The sequence below is a fragment of the Myxine glutinosa genome, chromosome 9 (assembly GCF_964187855.1).
Source record: "Myxine glutinosa chromosome 9, kmMyxGlut1.1, whole genome shotgun sequence".
In the NCBI taxonomy this organism is placed as follows: Eukaryota; Metazoa; Chordata; class Myxini; order Myxiniformes; family Myxinidae; genus Myxine; species Myxine glutinosa.
Window position 1 is genome coordinate 101648450 of NC_136269.1, and position 23291 is coordinate 101671740.

Here is a 23291-nt window from a genome sequence, read left to right on the forward strand (position 1 = left end):
CTGCACCCGCGGGCAGGGCGTTTCCACCAAAGGCTACGTCCAGCTCATAGAAGCACGCCATCTGCTGCCTGTAATGTCCACTGAGTGAGCAGCTACTACTACTACTACCCCTGATACTACTACTACCCCTACTACCCCTACTATTACTACTACCCCTACAGCTACTACGACTACCCCTACTACTACTACTACTACCACCCCTACTACTACTACTACTACCCCTACTACCCCTACTACTATTACTACTACCCCTACAACTACTACTACTACCCCTACTACTACTACTACTACTACTACCACCCCTACTACTACTACCCCTGATACTACTACTGCGACTATCGCTGCTATGACTACCTCTACTACTACTACTACTACTCCTACTACTACCCCTGCAACTACTACCCCTACTACTACTACTACTCCTACTACCGCTACTACTACTACCCCTGCAACTACTACCCCTACTACTACTACCCTTGCAACTACTACCCCTGCAACTACTACTACCCCTGATACTACAACTACTACTACCCCTGCTACTACTACGACTATCGCTACTATGACTACCTCTACTACTACTACGACGACCTCTACTACTACTACCGCTACTACTACTAGGACTACCCCTACTACTACTACCTGTACTACTACTACTACTATGACTACCACTACTACTACTACGACGACTACATGTACTACTACTACTACTACTACTACTACTATGACTACCGCTATCCCTACTACTACCACTACCCCTACTACTACCACCGCTACTACTACCGCAATAACTACTAAACCCTACTTCCACTACTAACCCTACTACCACTACTGTATTCCTCAACCACGAATACCCCTACTACTACCACTAATACCCCTACTACTACCGCAATTACTACTAAACCTTACTACCACTACTAATCCTACTACCACTACTTCCACAACCACGAATACACCTACTACTACCACTACTAACCCTACTCCTACGCCCTCTACTACTACCGCTACTACCACTGCGACTACCACTACTACAACTACTCCCACCACTACTATGACTACCACTACTACTAATACCCCTACTACGCTACAAACTCTACTCCCATGACTGCTACTACAACATTTGCTCCCACCACTACTGCTACTGCCACCACCACTACCATACTACTACTACTATCACCACCACTACCACTAGTACTACTACTATCACCACTACTCCTACTACTACCACAACTACCAGTACTAGTACAACGACCCCAAAAATCCCACTGACGGGAAAAGTTCTCAGTTAAAGCTTTTCACGAACCAGGCGACTAAATCAGACGTTCAAGTGAAAGTGGTTGGAGTTTGGAAATTGTTCAGGGAGTCGGTGACACCTCGCCTACTCTTCGTGAAACATTCCCTGGTATCTTTAAGGAGCAAGTAGTCGGGAGACGGGGAGATCGATATTAGATGCAGCCGCAGGATGGATCACCAACAGATTACAGGTGACATTGGTGACGTCAATTTCCGAGCTGGTGAGTGCAGATTACCGTCAAGTCGAGGCCGCTGACTTTCAGTTGAAAGTACGAGCGATGGTATTGGGTTTGACATCAGTCACATCACCAACAATTTCGGGGAAGCGAGTGCCCATTAAACTGACAGTTACACGTTTGATGGAATCAATGAATCGGTGTTTGGTTAAAGCTGTGACTTCCTCGACGTCTCGCCTTCACATCCAATCTTCCTTTCCTTAAAGGATCCGTCGCTTCTCATCTTCTTTAACGGACACAATCATTCCCACGTTATTGTGGTGTGGGCAGGGGGAAGCTTGGCCCAAGTCTTTCACGAACTAGCTGACCAGGCTTGACGTTCGATGAGGTAGTTAGGACAGGAATTTGTAACACGTTAGTTAAGCATGCCGGTGATAGCTCCGCAAAGGACACTGGGATCTTTAACATCCACCAACTAATGCTTGTAGACAGGACGCCAAATTTAACGTCCATCCAAGGGACGTCACACATTGATAAATGACCCTGCCTGTGAAAGTCGGTCGGGATTCGAACCCAGGATGGACAAGCTTAGAGGTGCCAGTGTCTGTCCTTTGTCATCTTAAGATCACAAAAGTTATCCCCATCTTCAAATCTGGCGGTGCCAAAATTACAGACCTATTGCAATCATTAACCTTGTTTTTCGAGAAATTTAGAAACCCTATTTGAACCGACTTTCTCAGTTTACACCACTCACAATAAGTTCGGGATATTGGCAGGTTCTTCGGTGTGGTTGATTTTGTGTATTAATTATGTTGAAAAAAGTTGTTGGTCCTAATTCTATGGTTATTAATGAGTGAAAAAACACAGCATTCTTGATTTCAATACCATAACGCTAACCCCTATAAAAAAATGAACTCACTCCCACAATATCCCTAACTTATTGTGAGTCGTGTATCTTTAAATTCAACATTCTTTCTGACCAACAATTCAGCTTTAGATGTAAACATTCTGCTGCGATGACTTGTGCGACTAGTCGACATCAATACGGTTTGTAACAAAATGTCTACGGACCACAGTACGACTTAGACTAGCGTTTTTATTTACCTGCCGAAAACCTTGGACACAACTGACCGTACGTATTTGAGCTACACTACGCATAGTTGTTGTTGCTGTTGTGATTTTTGTTGGGGTCGATTTTTGAAATGTTCACCCATTGGTCGGACCCCATCCACATTTGTCGCTCGACTACGCCCACCATAGCAGCCAGACTAAATAATATGGCCGCCATCTTGGTTTTCTGGAGGGCCTAAGACAGGAGTGTTGTTAGAGTCTGATATATGTGGAGAGTCTGGGTAGTCGGCGAGATGCGCACGTCGTGGCTCCCACAAACTTTTCTCACGACTCGATTCTGCAACCTGTAGGCCTCTGCTGATTATACATTGCACGAGTTTGTTGCATCAGATTTCCGTTGGCTTTGTTTGGGTCGAGTGTTACTCATGATGAAGGACCCCAAAAAGTCTAATAACAAGTAAAGATACATTCAAAGTACACCACCCCATGCCAAATAATTAAATATCCCACAGCGCGGCATTGCCAGGGCGCCTCACCAGGGTGCCCGGCAATACCACAGTACAGCTCATAGAAAGTGCATTGGGAGGGAGAGGTGTACAATAATTGATGATTAATTGCATAATTAAAATCAATAAAAGATCATAAAATATTTTCTTAATCAATTGGCTAATAGCATAACTAAACCACTCGTGCTTCATCCAAAGATGTATCTTTTAGAAATGTAATTAAATGTCATAAATAAAAAATTAAATAATTAATTGATTAATCAATAAATATAATTAATCAATGAAATGATTAATCAATAAATCAAAAATATCATTTATGGCCACATCACCTGGTCACTGTCATGTCCAAATATTAGCTTCCCAGCTCAAAAGGTGCCTGAGATATTGGCCAAATGAGAAAGAAAATAAATAAATGATTAATAATGAAAATAAATAAATAATAATCATTAAAAAATTAAATTAGTAATCAATTCGGTCACAGAACACATAAACCACCACCATTTCATCCAAATCTGTAACTAAAAATAAAATAAAATAAATAAGTCATTAATCAAATAATTAATCGATTAATTGATTAATCAATAAATCAAAAATAGCCTTTGCAGCCAAATCACGTGGTCATTGGCAAGTCCAAATATCAGCTTCCGAGCTCAAAAGGTGCCCAGGATAATGCCCAGAAGAGAAAGGAAATATATAAGTACTTAATTAATCGCTAATAATTAAATAACTCATCAATTAATTGATTAATCAAAAAACAAAAAAGCGTTTTTGACAAAGTACTTGCTCACTATTGTGCCGAAATTTCAGCTTCCTAGCTCAAAGGATGGCTGAGATATCGCCCGGACAAACAAACAAACAAACAAACAAACAAGAAAGCAAGAAAACAAACAACCAGAGTGAAAACCGAGTACTCCCTTTCAGCGTGCGTCATTACCGAGCCCCTTCGGTGCCCAGCAATGAGGTTATGCAGCACCTGGAGATGGCATAGGAAAGGAGCGGTGTACAACAATTATTATTAGTATGGTTGAATCAAGCCCGTCAGCACGCACGGTACGCACATACTTTAAAAAATAGCATGAAGTAATTTTTGAATGGCCCCATATTCGGGTTAAGCAATCCATGACCCTGTGACAAATCAGTTCATTCTGTTATAACCGTGGGAAGGATGACATGGATAAAAGGTGTCGAGTTAATCTTTTAATCTATATATTAAAATAGCGGCAGTTCTGCCATTTGTTACCCTCTTTCCACCCATTCGTTGGAAAGCTGACCTGACTCCACCCACAGAAACGTCAGTAGTTGGAAGGCTAACTCCACCGACCAGCATAACACATCAGCATGAGACCTTTACATTTACATAACCTTTACATTGATAAAAAAATTAACTTCCAGGAAAATGTGAGGCAGCGCTTCGTTGCCTATACACCACCAAAAAAGGGGAGAGTTTTCCACAGAACTGCCTGCCAGTAGCACTTTACCCAAACGGCCATTATCGGATTTTGTCACAGGTTATGACCACAGGGTTGTGTCACAGATTGTGTCAATCTTTGTCTATGTTAATGACATTCTTCTCATCATCACCGACCTCCTACTAGACATCAATTGAGGTTTTTATTTCACATTTAGTTATAGAAATTACAATTTTCAAAGGCTAGATATCGATTAAGCTTTTTTTTTTTAACATAAGTTTTCATTGAGTCTTTTATTTTACAGTAACAAAAATTACAATTTTCAAATGCTAGATATTGATCGAGGTTTTTTTCTTTTACAGACGCGTTTACGTTTTTTAACGTAAATTTTTTATTTACGGACACCTTCCAACGGTTGTGATTTTCCCCCAGTGTATCAGCTTCGATGTCCGTTGGCATGCAAAATTTCAGCTTTCTACATCACTCAGAAGGTTCCAAACATGAATATCAATCAGTGAATGGTTAGAATGAGATATCTCTCTCTCACACACACACACACACACACACACACACACACACACACACACACACACACACACACACACACACACACACACACACACACACACACACACACACACACACACACACACACACACACACACACACACACACACACACAGTTTCAAAAAGATTGATACAACTTTGACTTCCTTTGACAACTTCAACTTTGACAACTTCGATGCAACAATTTATTTGTTTTTTGATCCATACCGTTTTCCTTTTCACGGTTTGGTGGTGTTATCGTGGTATTTGTTCCCTGGGATTTCTACAAAATCACAGACTGGTCAAACAAGTGGAACGTGTCTTTCAATTCTGACAAATCTCACACTCTGACTTTGTCTCTCCGAAAATATCGTCTGGAAAACCCTCCCATCTACTTTATGAACAATCCTCTCCAAGAAGTTCTGTTACTCAAGCTTTTGGGTCTCACTATCTACCATGATCTTTCTTGGGAAAACCACATTTCCAAGCTGGCCTCCAAAGCCAGTCGCCGACTGGGCATCCTCAATCATGTGAAGTCCTTCCTTGGCACACCTGAGCTCCTCACCACATACAAGGCTTTCATCCGCAGCTCAATGGAATACTGTTCTCCCCTCTGGGCAGGTGCTCCTGCCTCTCACCTAGCTCGGCTTCACAGTGTTGAAACCAAAAGTTTCAGAATCATTGGAATCTCCCGCGATGAAGCTGATTGTGAGGGCCTTGCACTCACTCACCGCAGGCAGGTAGGTGGTCTTTCTGTCTTCTACCGACTCCTCTCCGGCCTTGCTCCCCCTGCTCTGTCTGTGCTCTGTCCCCCAAATATTTCTCCATGTCGCACAAGATCTGCCTACTCTTATGCTCTTATGGTTAAATTGCCAAAATCAAGACTCTCTATTCACCTGCACGCTTTCATTCCTCTTTTCTCCCGCCTCTGGAACAAACTCCCTCACTCTATTCAATCCCACTCCTCCCTCCAGGTCTTTAAAACAGCTGTTCACCACCATCTCTCGTCTTCCCCCATCCCAAACCTTGATCTTTTTTACCTCCCATAATCCACCCCAGATCCACCTTTTTGAAATTCCGACTTCTTTCCTGGAAGTCCTAGCAGTGTCCATGTGTTTTATACCTCTCCCACCCCCCCAAGCCCTCTCCCTCCCACAGATCTCCCGATGTCCCTGTTCTCTACTGTTGTACTTGTGTGCTTCCCTCTCTCTCCCCATCTTGTCTCCCGCTCCCTTTATCTTATGTCAGTTTGTCTTTTTGTGATCAATGTTAGCTCTTGCATGAGCCTCGATCTTGTGAACAAACAAAAAAAAAGGCCCACCATCAGCACTCCCAGGAGCTGGGCATCAAACCAACATCAGTCTGGTGTATCCTCACAAAGGAACTGAAGCTTTTCCCATACATCATCTCTATTAGGCATAAACAGAGTCAAGATGACATGAGAATGAGACTTGGTATGTGGAATTGGCTCAGTGACAGGATGGAGCGGTACCCATACTGGATCAACCTGATGTGGTTCAGTGATTAAGCTTGTTCAGTTGAACGGTGCCATCAACAACCACAACAACATTTTTTGGGGGGCAGAACCACCTGAGACCTACAGGGAAGTTGGACAGAACTTGTCAGGATCAATGCCTGTCTGAACCACGGAGGGGCACACATCGAGAACGTCAATTACAAGGAGTTTGTGTTAATGCCAATTTCAGACCTTGGGCTCTCACCAACTCGAGCATTGAGTTACTGCAATAGCAATCAGTGATAGAAAATACCATGCCATAAGCTTTCAATAAATGTTTGGTTCAGGTTCCTGAGGTTTCTGTTTCTTTTTAAATAAACGTTTAAAGTTGTATCACTCTTTTTGAAATTGTGATCAATAAAACTTTTCAAAAATTATAAAGCGCGATTCCAAGAGTGCCTCAGCACATTGCCCACCCCAGGTGTGCCAAGGAGGGCGGGAGTGTCCGCTAATAAAAACAAGTACGTACGTGATCTTCACCAATTCGAAAAAATTTCTCCTAACAGAACAAAGCTTATTGAAATGTATAATATCCCCATTAATAATGTTAACGGTGCTAAATTGCTAGGAGTCATCATTGAGGATAAACTCACCTGATCTGAGCACATTTCCATCATCATTAAAACCGTTTTCACAACACAGGTGTTTTATCGATATCATGTTCATTTCTAACCTCAACAACTTTAATTTCTCTTTACAATACCCCTAGTTTTAACCTTACCTCACTTACATATTGTAATATTGTATATGCACGTACCAGCAAGCTCCATTCATTCACTCAATGTAGCTCAAAAAAGAGGCTTAAGGATTTGTACCTTCTCTCATCCTCGAGACCACACTGCACCTCTTTTCGCTGGAATATTCACTCCATAATCGTCTTCCCTGCACTTTTCTTTACTTCACTTCAATACATGACACACACTTATCATACCGGATCCTGTAACAATTTATTCTTACCCTCCACTCGCATGTCATACTCCATGGATATGAGATATTACTATCCTTAGAACACTATTGATGAAGCAGTGAAAGCCCAGACATCCATGAACAAATTCGATTTGCTACAAGAACTCTCATATCCCACCCAACATGTAGGTCAATAGCATAAAATATTCCCCTGATGATGTTTAAACAATTATTGTATTTCAGGATTTTGTCCATTCTTGTGTTTGCTTTGGCTCATAGTTCTTGTCTGGTAGTTGATACTTTGTTGAAGGCATTTCACATGCTTCATATTTTTGGAAATACCCCTATACTCTGTCACACACGTGAATTTTTATTTATTTGCTACCTGTAACGAAGGTCAGGGGAGCTTATGCGATGGCGCGTCGTCCGTCCGTAAACACTTGAAACTTATTCTCCGAAACCGCTGATGGGATTGCGACCAAATTTGGCACAAATGATATTTATTGTGTTGTGACTAAATTTTGTTCAGGGCATAAAAAAAAAAAAATCGCGGTTTAAGGGGGTCTACCGGGGGTCAAAGTGGATCCACGTTTGACCCCCCCCAACCCACCCCCCCAAAAATAGGAATTCGCTTTTTCCTCTAAAACTACACACACCATTTCGATGAAACTTCAGAACAACCTTCATCGACCGTGATGTACCAACGTTTGTTCATGGCATTAAAAAAAAAACTGGCCTTTTGGGGATCTACGGGGAGAGGGGGAGGGGAGTGGGTGTTGCCCCCCCTCCCCCCCCCCCAAAATAGGTATTGGCTTTCTTCTCAGAAACTACACATGCAATTCTGATGAAACTTCACCACAAACTTCATCATCCATGATGTACCAATGTTTGTTCAATGCATTGGGAAAATTGGGGTCTGATGAGGTACACAGGGTGGGAGGGGGGGGAAGGGTTACCTCCCAAAATAGGTTTTTTTGTTTTTGTTTCTTTGTTTAAAGTCTTATGATTATGTTCGTATGATTCTACATGCTGCCCTGTCTTCCAGCAAGCACTGAAATTGGTTTAATACCTTTAGTCGGTGCAGTATATTGTTGTTTATTCTACGAGGGAGCACCAGGGGTATTGCCCTTATGTTTTTTTTTACTTATCCCTTATAGTTATAGAATAAATAGAAAAATAAACGGCTCATTCATCATACCAACAAAAACATCGTTAAATTGAATACCTTTACATTTAGCAGCAAGATTACATCATTTCAAAAAACAATTTTAAAAATCCTAATCGTTATTAATCATCCCAGACAATGGATTCAACAGTGAAGTGAAAACAAGGCATACCACGCAAGGTAAAGTCTTCCAAATAAACGTCGAGTAAACTTGGGTTGAGAAAGTGTATTTACAAAACTCAATGAAAGACAGCAAAGGGAAAGAATATCATCCAGGAAACATTTTCAAAAAAAATTCTTCAAAAGTTCTTAAAAGCTAACATTGAACAAGGCTTCTCCCGTTAAATCACAAAAGTGAGTGCGTACTCATCCAGCTCCTCTCTGTGAAAGTGTTCCTTACATTCTATATCCGACATACTCCCTGAATAATGCCAACCAAGCAGGTAAATTTTCATCTTTCACCAAGCATGACATCACCGTTGAACGTCGAACGCTCCTGTGCACCTGTTCCTTCACACAAGATATTTTAATCCAAATACGCTGAGTTTATTTTAGTGAGGTTCAACATGATCATCAATCTTCGTTTGTACGCAGCATGCACTCCTTCCGGCATTCTGCAGATTTAGAGCGAGCCCAGTAAAGCTGACAGGTCCATCTCATCAATTTTCCTGGATGCAAATAATTTACATTCAACGTTCTCCACATTACCTGGAAAACTATTTCGAGGGCCGTCTGTGCGCTATCACCAGGCTTTCAAGGTCGACGCCATCCACCTTCTTCCAACCCAAACGTTAAAGATAGGAATCTTTGTTTAAGTCTCTTTTTAAAAATACAAAGCAACGTTATTACTGTCTTGCCGATTGACTGTATTTAAACTTTTCACTACAAATTATGCCACAAACTCCATCTTTAAAAGGACAGTTATTACAAGGAGAGGGTCAGATTTATCGCAGATAACTATGGAAATGCTTGCCGTTGAAGCAGATAGCATGCTCAAAAAATCAATTGCAATTTCTTAAGCTGCACCGCCGGACTGACGGGAGAGCAGAGATACCATACATGCCATTGAGCTGTCGAGTCTGGGTTCAATTCCCAACCCAAATATAAAGTTATTGCGGTGTTTCACAAACAACTGTTATTGTGTCAATGATGTTAAGCCAGGTATCCCATGTATTAGCAGGTGAAGGTTAAAGATACCATGATGCCTTATGAAGACCACTATGTGCTGGAATCCTGGCCAAACTCTAATTAGCTGTCCTAACGCACAAGTCCAACCTCAATGCCATCACAATCCACACCTGATCTGTAATGAACCAGCAGACCAACTTAATAACTGAATCTCAGTTCAATATGGAAAAAGCTGAACTGGTGAAAGCTCAAAAAAAAGAGGAAGAATTTAACTTCCTCTGGAAAAACAAAATCACATTGCACAAACTGTCTCAAAATGAAAAAGGGAAAATGGCATCACATGGTCATTCCAATTTAGCATGCACTACAATTTACCAAAAAGGCACCGACTTGAGATCAGCAGATAAGTTGTATTATCAATCAGCTGAATAGGAAGAATTTAACTCGGCAGATTATTACTATTAAACTGAACAACTAGCCCTTTTGAGAAGAATTGACACTTTCAGATCATTCAATGATATCGTGATAAAAAAAAAACAATTAAACTAAAATAATAATTTAACCCTCAAAATGAACGTCAAAAATTAAACTCTGCTTCTAGCATTTCCATAAATAAATAAAAAACAATAGCGGAGGCCTCTGATCTTCCTGACCCATGAAAATTCAGGAAGAGATTCTGCAATCAGAACATCCTACAATAAACATGACGGGAAATTTGTAAAAAATTAATAAAAGTTAAATTCTGCTTACATCATACAGGAAGGATGAAGCAACTGAAAAGCTCAGCAGACATGTTAAGAAAAGTAATGGTGGAACCTGAACAAACAACAGGAAATGTATTTAATGAGGTGTGGGAATGATTACGTCACGGAGCTCATCCTTTCAAACAACAACAAAAACATTTCTGCAACAGTAATCTCATGCAATTGGACAAAGATTTGTTTACGTCCCCACCAGCCCCATCAACGATGACTCCTCACCCCCGCCCCTCTCGATCCTGGTCAAACCAATCACAAGTCCGGCTTTCACCAAACTTATAAATAGCACGTCAAATTAAAATGAAACGAAACATTGAAAACCTTCGAAGGACAACATGTTTTTAGGGCCTTTCTGTACCAAACCAATTTGGCTTTGGAAACAAGAAGTCGGAAACAATGTTCAGCAAACGTAAAACTCTGAAGCACATGTCATATGATGCTGAACTGAACTCTCGTATCGCCGCCTACAGCCGAAAGGAGCTTAGCTCTGGAAGGAAGTAGGAAGCACCAATGTTGATGCAGCTTGCAAGAATGGAGGATCGGTTTTTGAAGCAATCTGAGCTTCAACATCATTCTTCGTCCGCCTCCAAGTTGATGTTGGTGCCAAATTTTGCATAGAGCTGGACTTTGAGCTCAGCGAGAGTCTGTTTAATCGCAATCACCTCCAGGTCCAACTTGGATATCTCTGTGTCTAGTCCTTGCTGAGATGGGTGGGAGGATGAGAAGGAAATGATAATGCACAATTGTTCAGTTTTAACTCAATTAATCAATATAGATTCTTCAAATAACATGAGTATTGTATAGTAGTTGCCATTTAATTTTCATCGTGCTAACCTTCGCTTCCTCCAACATTGTCTGGGCAGTGTCGGTTGTCTGCGTAAAGAAAACCTCCCCTATACAAAATGGGATTTGGTCATTGTCATCGGACATCAACACATCTCCCACTGCATCTTCTATATTCTGCAGCTCCTTCTGAAATGTGATAAAGACAGAGAACAGGTATCTCGTGACTGAAAACCTCAAAATACCACAAAACACTTTGTACAGCAATCCCTCACTTTACAGAAGGGTTACGTAATGTAAATTCCTTCTGTTACGTGTTCCTCCCCGACCTCCTGGTCTCGGTATACCTCCGAACCCCGGGAGGAATCACGGCAGAAAAATAATATATTGCTCCGTGTCAAAATCAAGATCGAAACCACACCAATGGGTATCAACCAAAAGAATGTATTAAAAAGCACACGGGAATAATACAATACCATACCATAAATACAATACAATACAAGCAATATCTTAAGATGGTAACTTAACCCCAAACTCACGGCCTTCCCAGGAAACGGAACCGAGCCCTCCTCAATGTCTCTTTAACTCTCCAAGGCGAAGTTGATGAGCTCCGGCGATCGTTGGAACAATGTCCAATCAAGAGCAACCGAGGCGTAGACGGTCGAAGCGACACAGAAGTCACGTGGTCTAACACCCAGCAAACTCGCGATAGAAAGGCAACTCCCAAAGACGCGATCCAGACGTGTACCTGCACCGTTCAATCAGCGAACCGCAGTGCAATCTTAAGACGCCACTTTATTGTGCAGCTGTCCCCGGCAAACCACTGGAGGATAAGCCCAGCCGACGCGACCAAAACCTTTTCCGATGAAGGTAGCGCGCGGGGCGAAATGGCGGACGGCCCTCACTCGAGCCAGAGCTTCTAGGCAAGGATTCTCCGGAATCTCAATGCCGATACCAGTCTACGCAGGCCCCACAATACTCCGGCGATATCACCTTTCGCTCGAACCTCCTTTCAAGGACTCAAAGTCCACTCGCAACGTTCGCTCAACCACGCTCCTTACAGAGCTTCAAGGCAAGTCTTTCACTGTCCTCTGCCTTCTTCTTCAACGCCTTTTTCTTCCGGGTCACGATCCGATTTCCTGTCTCATTTTTACCATGAGCGCTTTTAACCTTTTAACCACAATAACCATTTCCCTTAAACAACAATACCCATAATAATTAGAACCCACAATAATAATAACAGCAATAATAATAATAAGTGCCGAATCCCTAACACTTCTGTAAGGTGAATTTCTGTAAATCGAAACAATTTTCCCATATTCTCCCATTATAAGTGGAGACAGTTTTCTACGTAACAAAATCATATATCTAGGCGTTACGTATGACCTCCCCAAACCCCGGTTACGGTGCACCTCAGAGTCTGGTGCGGGAACACGGCAGAAAGATTTGTTATCTTGAGTGTTCTAATAAACCATGGTAAAACCACACCAATGCATTTGTAGAACAAAACAAGTAATTGTATTAAGAAGTCTCACATACACAATAATGACACTTAAATATAGTACAATGAGAATATCACTTGCATCAAATGAACAATACATACGATGGTACCATCATTCCCCAATGCTCTCAAAGCAATAAAACTCAAGATACGCCCAACGTGAGTGGAATGTAACATTCCCCAAAGTCCATGCACGAATCTCCACGCTGGTTGAAGCCGTGCAGAACAACGAGAACAGGCAGGTATGGGCGCGGCTGTGGATGAGGAGTTACAAGTTGAGAGGTCGATATGGGAATTGAGCCGATAGGTAAACCAACGGCAATCCACACGGTGAGGTCGATATGGAAATCCTAACGACAAAACAAGATGCACCCAGCGGACAGCCTCTTCGAGGACAAAATTGCGTACAAGCCTGTAATGGAGGTTCTTGCTTTTTCTCCAACAATAACTCATGCTTGGTAATAAAACCTGAGACGCAGGTTTAATTGCAATAGCAATATAGGACGATGTCACGGGCAATCCCTTTCACGGGAAGCCTCAACTCATTCGTGACCACTATAAAAAAAAAGTCCACTCGCAGCCTCGATGTGACTCACAGCTCTCCCCTCCTCTCTCTGCCCTTTTCCATCTCTCTTCTTCCGGTCTCTGCCGCATTTTCCTTTTTCCTTCACAAACATTTCTTTTTACCTTTTACTAAAGTCATCTCCATTTCACACAAAAATCTCAACAACAATATTACCTGAAATTAAAAATCCTACAAGTATATAATAACAACAAAGGCTGAAGTGATGGATCCGTAACATAGGATGTAACACATGCACTTAATAAGGCAACAACCTTTATTACAATACTCTGTGCATTACTTTAAACTCTTAACTATTACTGTAATACTGTGTATGTGTACTAAAATGGAGATCAGTGCTGTACATGAATCTGTTTTGCTTGTTGGCTTCAATATATAATATAAAACACAAACTGTAACAGTGAGCAAAGAGGAAAAGATTGTTTGACTGACAATGACGATGTATGGCGGTTGGTGGGAGGGAGGCCGTGAGTGCTGAGTGGTGGTGACCTGTGGGTCTCCATGGCGACGTTGTTCACCACAGCTAGTCTATCACACCTGATATGCTGTGATCACCATCACTCTGAGGGCTAGGAGTGGCAGGTCCAGGGATGGCAGGTTCATCCGTTGTCTTGACATTGTGCAGTCCATAGCATTTCTTGAAACGTTCGGACCATCCTTTACCCATAAGAAAACTAACTATTCTGGCTGTGAGCCATCACCCTTTTCTTTCACCAAATCAGAGTGGAACCTCTGCTTTTTCTTGAATCACCATAGTGCTTAACAGCACATTACATCGAGTTTAGCCTTCAATCCAAAGATTCAGCATTTCAGCATTCAGAATTCAGCATGCATCCATGTTTCCCATCACATCACTTCTATGCCACGATAACATTTTCACACTTAGAGGTGTTAACTGCTGGTGCATTGGCTCTTACTTTTTACACACTTTTATTTAACTTCATCTGAACTTTGTTTGTTTGTCCCGTTTCAAATATTTGAGCCGTTTGTTTTCTAGGTTCCATACGTCCTATCGAGCTGAAATTTGGCCCACGGTCCTCTTTTGTGGTACATTTTCATCTATCAAAATTTAATTTGAAATATATGTATTTTTAAATATTCAAAAAAAAAAAAAGTTTAAAACTTAAATTTTTTTAATGTGTAGCCCGAAAACACGTTTTTTCGTTTACTTGTTCTTTATTGTCCTTTATTGTGCCCATTTTTGAGGTTGAAAGGCTCAGTACCTTTGTGATATCACTAAGTTTTTCGCCAGCATCAAACCTCCTTAACACATTCAATTTTACATCCAGTGTGATTGCCTTATGGGATCACTTTGCACTCCCGCTGCACTTGCCACTTGAAGGTCGCTTTCCAGACATATTGGGCAACTGAAGGAGTGAGCAGATCCAACCATGAGATGTAGTGAAAAGCGCAGTGAAATCCCAACCCAGAAGTTCCCTCCGGGAGCGAGGGTAAGGAGATGTGGGGGGAGGGAGAGGTTGGCGAGTGACCATTAATACTTCAAAAATTCTCCAACTTACACCCAGATGGTGACATTTGTTTACGCATGAGTTCCGATTGTCGATTATATCAAATGTCGAAAATCCGTACAGCAATACTAATACAGTACTTACGTATGTTTGTATGTACATCTTGCCTTCAAAGGTTTACATACTGTACTAACTTGTAAAATATGACCGGAGGGCACCTATAATAAACAAGTTTACTTGAAGCGTATATATAACTTTTGCGCTCAGGTCGTGTGGTGTACGTAAAACCTGTGGAGACAGCAAAAAACCCGTTTTTAGTCAAATTTCCGTTGTAATGAATTTTGCTTCCTGTTATATTAATTTTCGTCACTTTCTTCGTTTCTGTTATAGCCTGTTGTGCGTTCACCGCTGCCCCCTAACCCCCAAAATAAAAGAGAAAATAAATGGCGACCTTAGCATTCTGGGTGCTCAAGCTTAACATACCATTGTGGCATCACAACCCTGCACCCTCTTCCCTCCACCTGCCTCCCAAAGGTATGACACAACATAACAAAAGGAACAGGAGATGGGGGAAACACCAACATCAGGGCAGAGGGAGAAAGTATACAGAAAAGGACAAACGAGGGATGTTGGTGATGAGGGGTGGACAAGATGGATGCAGAAGCAAAATTTGGTGGATGGGTGAGAAAGGGGGAGGGGTTGGGGGGGGGGGAGGCAGTAAAAGAAGATGGCAAAATGTATACAAGACAGTAAAAGATATTCAACCAAAGACAAATAGATGAAATAAAAGGTCATTTTCTTTTGTGGTTTCTTAAATAATTTAATATACCGATTTGGCACAGCAATTTTGGACCAACGTCACTGCACCAGACCTCGAGCTGTGAGGGCCAAAAATGACTACATAAAACAATCTCCATTATATATTGATGTATGGTGTAATCAGAAGGGGTGCCAATACTGTAATAAAGATAGCAGAGTACACAAAAGCCACATTTAAAACTTTTCGTTTCTAAGAAGGGTGTTTACATATTACGTAAACTACCAAAGTGTGATGGATCATTTCATTTCATTCATTCACCGTTCCCATTGATCAAGTAGAGAATTTGGATTTTGGCTAGAGTATGGCAAACAATTGCTGCCTTTTCACAATGCAACGAGGGATCTTCAATGTCCACCAGCGGATGCTAGCAGGGTCGACAACTTAACATCTCCTCAAAAAAGATGGCACACTCATTGATGAAACAGCTTGTCTGTATAACACTGGTTTATAAAAACCCATGAATATAAATTAAACCCATGAATCAACTTAAAGGTAAATACGCTACCTCTAAGATACCTCGTCAGCCCCTACAAGTTTACTGAATTTTTCACTTGTAACCTGAAGGTGAAAAATCCAATTACTGCTACTGTCACCCATGAATGACAAAGACATTCAAATGACCTCATGCAAACCTTCAGTTCCACCTCCAGAGGAATTTGTGGTGGACTTTATGGAAAGTCTCAAAAGCAAGCAGGTCAAAGAGCAATAATGTCTTTTGTCAAGAACAGAGCAACAATAAATACACGACAACTATCAATTTGAATACACATTCAAAAATGAGACTTGGGCAACAAACCTTTTTCTGCTCAATCTCCTCATTCAGATCCAAAAGTTTACTGGTATTTCGTGCAAACTTGTTTATTCTTTGTTGATCCTCAAACGTCACCATTACATCATCACCCTGCAAAGAATATGATGCAATGTTCACAAAACCTTATTGTCCAATTCGCCAGACTAGTACAGGGCCCTGCCATAATAATTTAGTCAACCACATCAATCAATTGATCTGGATTAAATGTACAAATTTTATGGCGTTAACATGCATAAATGGGATGTTTTTGTCTGTCATGTGGAGGTTTTACAAACACACACTGTACACACACATATATGTATACACTACTACTCACAATAAGTTAGGGATATTGGCAGGTTCTTCGGTGTGGTTGATTTTGTGTATTAATTATGTTGAAAAAAGTTGTTGGTCCTAATTCTTTGGTTATTAATGTGTGAAAAAACACAGCATTCTTGATTTCAATACCCTAACCCTAACCCCTATAAAAAAAAAATTTAAAAAACTCACTCCCACAATATCCCTAACTTATTGTGAGTTGTGTATATATATATATATATATATATATATATATATATATACTGAAACGAGAAATCAAAGATTGCATACCCTTGGCCAGACTCTTTTCGTGTGTTTTTTTTATTGTACGTATTTTATAGTCGTACTCGCATTCAATTGTACATATGCGTGGCTCAGATAGTGGGTACACTTTACTATGCTTGCATGAATTCCCCCAGAAAATAAAAATGAGGTGCCTAGATACAAAACTAATTGTCAGATGTGAAGGCAGACACCTTGGTGGACCTGTAGAAACCAGCAATACAAATGATTTTAATTATGATTTTTATAATATGACTATAAGTACGTCAAAAAATGGCCTTTATAATAAAAAGAAATGTTACATTTGTGCTCTTTAAAATGTTTTTCTCATTGCATGTGTCGTTCCTGTTGATTATTTTCAATGTAGTTACTCTTAAAATAAAACTGGATGTCACTACTATGTGTTGATCATGTTTTGTGTTCAACAGTCAAGTTTCCAATGCGTTGTAGGTCCGCCAGAAAAACAAGATTCGCACATAACGCTTGGTGTCCTTTGCAACAGGGAAAATGGGGGAGCCAAGGCTGATATTGTTTCCTTAAATTTCCGTCCCAAATATGGCCTTATTTATTGAAAATAAGTGGGAAAACAAGAAGAGAAAAAGAGGAGGTCAATGTTGTGATCGGAAAATAAAAAATCTGGACAAATAAAATTCTTCGCAATTTTTGTGTCAGCCCCGTCACGTGCGTATCACTCTCTCCTCATCCGAACGATAGATCGCCGTCTTTGGAAAATCATGCTTGTTTACCAAGTTTCCTGCTCGGTGAAAACAATAAGACCACACACGCGCTTGCAAACGATCATTCTCCGGCAAGCTCAGCATTCGTCTGCGTGTCCGTGTCTCCTCACTAGCGTGACGTGCGAATCCGAGTTTACAATTTCGACTCGCGGAGCTCGCCGTCGTCCGATCATTCTTCACTTTAACCAGTATTTGAATGTTTTCAGTTGAATAAAGACCTGCAAGGTAAGAAGTATGAATCTACTTTATTACCGAAAGGAAAGTTTTGTTAAAACTCTAAAGAAATTGCATGAATTTTTACGATATATTGTGCAGAAGTTCATGGCTTTTCTGTTTAATTTTCCTCATGCCTCCCTTGGTTGGCTCGTGCTGACGCATGTTACGCGCCATTGTGAAGATCAACATCGTCCCGATATTGTTCTCTCCTGAGTTTCTCTCATGAAGTACTGCTTTTCATTTGGTGAGGCAAAAATAATTTGTCTCCATGAATAAAAATGTGTGTTTAGGTAAATTTAAGCTATCATATTTGGCACGTCACGCTGACATCGAAGTTGCAATACCGCACATAACTTGGACACGCATCCTGCGATGTCCAGTGTCCACGTTATGTGCCGAATGGCTTTCATTTCTATCGGTGAATCTCGAGTAAATGATCAGAATTTGTCCACATTTATTGATTTACGATCACTGTTCATCACAATTTTTTTTTTCTTTTTGGATACTGAATCCAGGCTCGTGAAAGAGCTAACATTTATTTCACAAAAACAAAATATATAAAAAGAGGGAGCAGAAAACAAGATGGGGAGAGAAGGGGAAGCACACAAACACAACATTTGAGAGCAGGGAGATGTGTGGGAGGGAGAGGGCTTGGGGGGAGGAGGCGTGGGAAGGGGGGGTGGGGGGGGGGGGGGGGAGAAGTATAAAACACAAGGACACCAAGGACTTCCAGGGCAGAAGTTGGTATTTCAAAAAAGTGGATTTGGGGTGAAATTAGCGGGGGAAGAAAAGATCAAGGTTTTGGATGGGGGAAGATAAGAGATGGTGGTGAACAGCTGTTTTAAAGACCTGGAGGGTGGAGTGGGATTGAAGAGAGTGAGGGAGTTTGTTCCAGAGGCGCGAGAAAAGAGGAATGAAGGAGTGAACGTGAACAGAGAGTCTTGAGTTTGGCAGTTTAACCATAAGAGGGTTGCAGGCAGATCTTGTGCGACCTGTAGGAATATTTGCGTGACAGAGCCCAGAGAGAGCTTGGGGGGGGGAGTCAGTAGAAGATGGAAAGACCACCAACCTGCCTGCGGTGAGTGAGTGAAAGGCCCCTGGAGTTAGCTTCATCACGGGAGACAAACAGATAGAGTACAAAGGATATAAAATAGACATGTTAAGATGGTTAAATGCAACAGACTGCAACTTGGTAAAGTTGTTTGGTAGAGTTGTTTCAACACCATATGTGAGGATAAGGTACTGTTATTAATATCTAGATCATGGTGATGTTGAAATTGGTCATATTAGCCAAAGAATTTCATTTGGGTTAAAGTGTAACATTACAACATCAAGTTTGGTGTCCGAGTTATGTGCACGTCCTCGACACATCTTTTCATGTTTCTGGAAATATATTGACTTTTTAGGGTCCATTAAAATACTTCCAAATGTGTGTGTATTCTCCTATGTCTTTCTAACAATTTCACACTCATTTTGCTGAACACTTTTTTTTTCTTTCTAAGTATGCATATTGTGTGGTGTTGGCCCATGCTGGTGATATGCACATAACGGTGTACAAATTTCATTTGCCTAAAATTTTGTGACTGAAGCAAATTTGCTAAAATATTTGTTGAGCATGATGCCCATAGTGATCAAGATTGAGCTTCATATTACATTTTAAAAAAACAACACACACACACTGCAAATAACCGATTAAAGTGGACACAGAGTTATGTGCATATCAAGATAAGCCTGTATTGAGTGTGTTGTATGTCTTCGCTAATAATTTTTTAACCGAACATGCTGCAGGTCTGAAATTCTAGATTTAGATACTTAAATACACTTACATGAACATAATAGGTTGCATTTTATATTCCCTTGAACAACATATTTTGCCCTTAATGTAACAATGGGTGTACCCACTATCTGAGCCATGCTCACATACTTTATAGATGTACAGTCAACCCTCTTTAATCTGACCCTCGTTTAATCCGGAAATCTCGCTATCGCCCAAAACATCCAGGAACAGATTTCCACCATTCATTTATCCCTCTAATCCACAAAATCGTTTATCTGACAATCTTGCTAATCAGTCATTGGGTGCTGGGAACAAAGTAGTCCGGATTAACGAGGGTTGACTGTACCTGGTTGAAAGAATTTTTTTTTTTAAAGAAAGCGTGCATACTAATGGCACCACTAGGTGGCGTTTGTGGTCTACTTTAACACATTCTTTGCGGACAAACAGATGGACCCACATGCAATACCTTCCACTTTCACAATGGTAAAAAACAAACAAAAAAACAAACAAAAAAACAAACAAACAAACAATACATATATATATATATATACACACACACTACATAATTATGCAAGATCAAGGCTCATGAAAGAGTGAGCTGACAGAGGGTAAAAAGGCAATGAATTGACAGTGAGGAAGTGGGAGAAGTCAGATGGACATTGGAAGAGGAAGAGGAAGTGGGAGAAGTCAGATGGGAAGAGGAAGAGGAAGAGGAAGAGGAAGTGGGAGAAGTCAGATGGGAAGAGGAAGAGGAAGTGGGAGAAGTCAGATGGGAAGAGGAAGAGGAAGTGGGAGAAGTCAGATGGGAAGAGGAAGAGGAAGTGGGAGAAGTCAGATGGGAAGAGGAAGAGGAAGTGGGAGAAGTCAGATGGGAAGAGGAAGAGGAAGTGGGAGAAGTCAGATGGGAAGAGGAAGAGGAAGTGGGAGAAGTCAGATGGGAAGAGGAAGAGGAAGTGGGAGAAGTCAGATGGGAAGAGGAAGAGGAAGTGGGAGAAGTCAGATGGGAAGAGGAAGTGGGAGAAGTCAGATGGGAAGAGGAAGTGGGAGAAGTCAGATGGGAAGAGGAAGTGGGAGAAGTCAGATGGGAAGAGGAAGAGGAAGTGGGAGAAGTCAGATGGGAAGAGGAAGAGGAAGAGGGAGAAGTCAGATGGGAAGAGGAAGAGGAAGAGGGAGAAGTCAGATGGGAAGAGGAAGTGGGAGAAGTCAGATGGGAAGAGGAAGAGGAAGTGGGAGAAGTCAGATGGGAAGAGGAAGAGGAAGTGGGAGAAGTCAGATGGGAAGAGGAAGTGGGAGAAGTCAGATGGGAAGAGGAAGAGGAAGAGGGAGAAGTCAGATGGGAAGAGGAAGTGGGAGAAGTCAGATGGGAAGAGGAAGTGGGAGAAGTCAGATGGGAAGAGGAAGTGGGAGAAGTCAGATGGGAAGAGGAAGAGGAAGAGGGAGAAGTCAGATGGGAAGAGGAAGAGGGAGAAGTCAGATGGGAAGAGGAAGAGGAAGAGGGAGAAGTCAGATGGGAAGAAGTCAGATGGGAAGAAGTCAGATGGGAAGAAGTCAGATGGGAAGAAGTCAGATGGGAAGAAGTCAGATGGGAAGAAGTCAGAAGTCAGAAGTCAGAGAGAGAGAGAGAGAGAGAGAGAGAGAGAGAGAGAGAGAGAGAGAGAGAGAGAGAGAGAGAGAGAGACAGTGAGAGACAGTAACCCGCTAGTAAGACCTTTGTTCTAGGTAGGATTAATGATGTAAACTAGAAAATAAAAACCCAACAAATAAATAAGAAAAACCAACAAACAAGACATGTGCAGATACCCAGTGGATTATCCCGATACAGAAAGGTCGAATCGTGCGATATTTCTCTGTTGACCTCGGACCGAGGTTGTGGTGCTGTTTGGTTATTCAGAATGTAGCAAAAGTCAATGATCCTTCCAGAGATCTGTGCTTCTTCCCCATGGATCAGTCGCCACGACATACATCTCGAGGTTCACCAAGGAGAATGCGTACAGTGGAAATGGGCCCGAAAGGTCTTCAACATGTCACCACTCGGCACGTGAACACAACACAACACAACATGCTCCTTACGACTGAAAGGAATGAAACACTGACAAGTCTCGACACAAGAGATGCCTTGGAAAAGCTTCGAGCATGATCAGTCGGCAAGGTAAGAGGTTGTGGCCTATTCGGTCCCCACCGGCATCGTCAACGACACATGACCATTTTGGCCTATACACATTCGCCAATTCGGCAGATCATCTGCCAAATGATGTTGATAACTCTTTGTAATATCTATGGATCGCCAAACATCGATGGCAAGAGATAATAAATGAAGGAAGAAACAGTGTAAAGAGGGGCGCGGGGAAAAAAAATCATTTTTGACTCGAAGAACAACACACATGCAATCCACATTACCGCACGCCCAATGGTGGCAGCCATGTTGAAGCTACGCCCTCGAAATGACGTCAGCGTTCTGCCGTTCTTGAAACCTAACTCAATCACGATAGAAACGAAAAATAAAATAAATCACGCTAAAATAGAGAACGTTATTTTAATATCCTCACGGACTTTAACTCGCCGATCGTTAGTATAACCCAACCACCAAGTGAAAAAAGATTCAATGAAACGGAGCATACGGAAACTCCTGCTAACTATACCAATGGAGCTTTCACATTGTGGACAATAAACAAATGATGAGTTTAATGTGATAACAAATGTACAACTGAGAGGTTGGAAATGCACCACGAAAATTTAACATAACAATACTCAATATACCAAAGAAGTTACTTACTTGCTGGATGTTGCTGGATTTTGAGATGTAAAGCCTATTTTAGCTGCTGTGCTAGAGTTGGGGTCGGCATCAAACCGTTCGGGTCTGAAGAATTAATCCATAGTTGAACGTGTCCAGTTGATGGTTGAATAAATTGAAGTCAGTAAAACCTTCGATTTGAAGTATGGCTTTATTCAACTGAATCAAGCAGTAGTGCTGCAACAAAAGCACATCATTACAAAATGAAGGATAAGAGCAAGATTAGCAGCTATAACCTTGGAAACAAGATATGTGATATAACAAGCACTCATTGAATGCCTTATTTATCGAATATTTTAATTTTAATCGAATTAAAGAGTTCGCTTTGCAAACGTGCCAAATTCACGACAGACAGCAAGAGAGCAGAGGAGACACCAAGAGAGGAGGGAGACAGAAAGAGAGAATAGGAGACACCAAGAGAGGAGGAGACAGAAAGAGAGGAGAGGAGACAAACAGCGAGAGGGGTGGAGACAGCGAGAGGAGAGAAGACAGAGAGAGGGGAGGAGACAGCGAGAGGGGCTGAGACAGCGAGAGGGGAGGAGACAGCGAGAGGAGAGAAGACAGAGAGAGGGGAGGAGACAGCGAGAGGGGCTGAGACAGCGAGAGGGGAGGAGACAGCGAGAGTGGAGATAGCGAGAGGGGTGGAGACAGCGAGAGGGGAGGAGACAGCGAGAGGGGTGGAGAGAGCGAGAGGGGAGGGGACCGCGAGAGGGGAGGAGACCGTGAGAGGGGAGGAGACAGCGAGAGGGGAGG

The 23291-nt window shown here is 41.7% G+C and overlaps 1 protein-coding gene across 3 annotated transcripts; it reads right to left on the reverse strand.

Moving 5' to 3' along the window:
• Positions 1-8796: 8796 nt before the first annotated feature.
• Positions 8797-22198, reverse strand: PFDN4 (prefoldin subunit 4). 3 transcript variants are annotated; one of them, XM_068128693.2, is made up of 4 exons: positions 22145-22198; positions 16424-16528; positions 11306-11443; positions 8797-11172 (listed from the first exon to the last, which is right to left on the reverse strand). In XM_068128693.2, exons 1-4 carry the CDS (start codon positions 22166-22168, stop codon positions 11041-11043), a joined length of 399 nt encoding a protein of 132 aa, XP_067984794.1. In that variant the 5' UTR covers positions 22169-22198; the 3' UTR covers positions 8797-11040. The 3 variants fall into 3 exon arrangements, with proteins under 3 accessions (XP_067984794.1, XP_067984795.1, XP_078640695.1); XM_068128694.2 differs by having other exon boundaries at positions 22129-22189; XM_078784569.1 differs by having other exon boundaries at positions 21548-22189.
• Between the last annotated feature and the right edge of the window lie 1093 nt (positions 22199-23291).